This window comes from Sipha flava, unplaced genomic scaffold (genome assembly GCF_003268045.1).
Source record: "Sipha flava isolate LNK unplaced genomic scaffold, YSA_version1 218_pilon_pilon, whole genome shotgun sequence".
Lineage (NCBI taxonomy): Eukaryota > Metazoa > Arthropoda > Insecta > Hemiptera > Aphididae > Sipha > Sipha flava.
The window spans coordinates 63,017-64,816 of record NW_020272845.1 but is presented as its reverse complement, the minus strand read 5'-3'; the positions used below and the strand labels follow the sequence as shown (position 1 = coordinate 64,816).

Sequence of the window (1,800 nt, the reverse complement as noted above, 5' to 3'; positions counted from 1 at the left end):
TCGTAATGTTTACATTTTAAAAGTTTTGATTTTACTCTTATATTTTACTATTTTACTTATATTTAATAAGTAATATTATAATAAATTAATATTTATGGACTTAAACATTGAAAGTGATGCATTTAAGCAGCAGAAAAACGATATTAAACAATCTATTCAGCGTACAAAACCATTGCAAGCGAATCCTACTGTTGCCACTATTATTGCTAAGGTTGTCACTGCTAACACTCTCGAAAATAACAAATTAATTCCTGTCGGTAAATATGGATTTGCATTAGCAGGAGATGTGAAATTGAATTACTATCAACTCTTACTTTACGGTAGTAAAAATTCCATTCTTATAAATCTCTTATTAACTAAAGACTTCAAGTACAATGTAAATGAAAATAACTCAATTGGATTTCTGTCCAAAGTGAATTGGCATTTAGAGTTTGAAAATACTAATGATGCTGTGAGTTTTAATTCTCAATTAGCATTTGTGTTATGGAAACTTAATGGATGTAAAGAACTATATTGGGCTGACCTTTATTATCCTTCTCGTAATAGCAATGTAGCAAGATTTAATAGTGTGGTTGAGATCACGTATGTGGCAAATACTGTATCAAGTAAAAAATTTGGACCTCAAGTTTCTAGTAATATCAAAGATGATCGATATTTGAAAGTGAACATTAATGAAAATGGTTGGGAAAGGTCATTGTTAGGTGTTAATGTTAATACCCAGAGGATTGTATTCATACCAATTGCTGAAATGGGTGCTTGGAAAATTTTAACTGATGGTCGCCAATGTTTATGTTTGACCATGACTGTTCAAAATATTTATGAATTAAAAGGAGAAAATATTACTGATGAACCAGTTATTATAACACAAGAACACTTGAAAAAAGCTAATGAAAATCATCCTACTATAATTCAACCACTAGATATTGTTTATGATAATATTTCTGCCATACCATCAAAAAAATTATGTATTGAATCACTCTACGAAGAGTTTGAAAAATTAAAACTAGATAATATTAAAACTTATGAGAGACTTGCAAAATTAGAAGCATTGATTATTGAAAAAAAATCTGACAAAACAGAAAATTCAATTGATTCAGAATTAAAAAAATCAATGAAAATTATTTATAAAAGGTTAATAAAAGAGTTCCCTGTTGATGAAACTTTTTCTGGAAGTGAAATTCAAACAAAGATTAAAGATATTTTTTATAATATATTAGCATGTTCTAATCAATCTAATGTAAATTCTAATTGATCACATGTCTCATAGTTATGAAAAAATAATTTTATACATCAATTTACATAATTGTTAATTAATCTTGTTATGCTGCATGTCCAGTAATTATATTATAAATGAGATTTAATTTACAAAAATATTGTTTATAGTTTTGTATAACCTATTCATTTTATGATTTTTTTAGTATATATGTTATATTTGTGATTCTTAAACATATAAATTAGAAAACATTCATTATTTTACGATATTTGTACACCGAATACAACAATAAATATAAAATGTTTATATTAATAAGAACTAATTTATTATAATAGGTAATAACTGTAATTATTAAAATAATAATAATAATAATAATAATGATAATTATAATCATTAAATAAATAATTTTTGTACATTTTTTAAAAATGTTAGTTATATTAATATTTCGGACAATTTCATTTTCAATATTTAAAATGGAAAGATTTGAATAACATGGTAAAAAATTAATAATTATGGTGTCGTTGCTACGACTGACGATATTGTTGTCGTTTTTATCACTTATCAACAATGGTTTTTCTTTGGTATTA

The 1,800-nt window shown here is 24.8% G+C and overlaps 1 protein-coding gene across 1 annotated transcript; it reads left to right on the top strand.

Annotated features, from left to right (window-relative positions):
* LOC112683070 (FK506-binding protein 15-like) lies at window positions 1-1,328 on the top strand. The gene has a single exon (XM_025553931.1). It carries the CDS (start codon window positions 95-97, stop codon window positions 1,250-1,252), a length of 1,158 nt encoding a protein of 385 aa, XP_025409716.1. The 5' UTR covers window positions 1-94; the 3' UTR covers window positions 1,253-1,328.
* Window positions 1,329-1,800: the final 472 nt, after the last annotated feature.

What these genes read in the sequence shown, in the direction of transcription:
- LOC112683070 (XM_025553931.1), top strand. Translation starts at nt 95, where the DNA reads ATGGACTTAAACATTGAAAGTGATGCATTTAAGCAGCAGAAAAACGAT.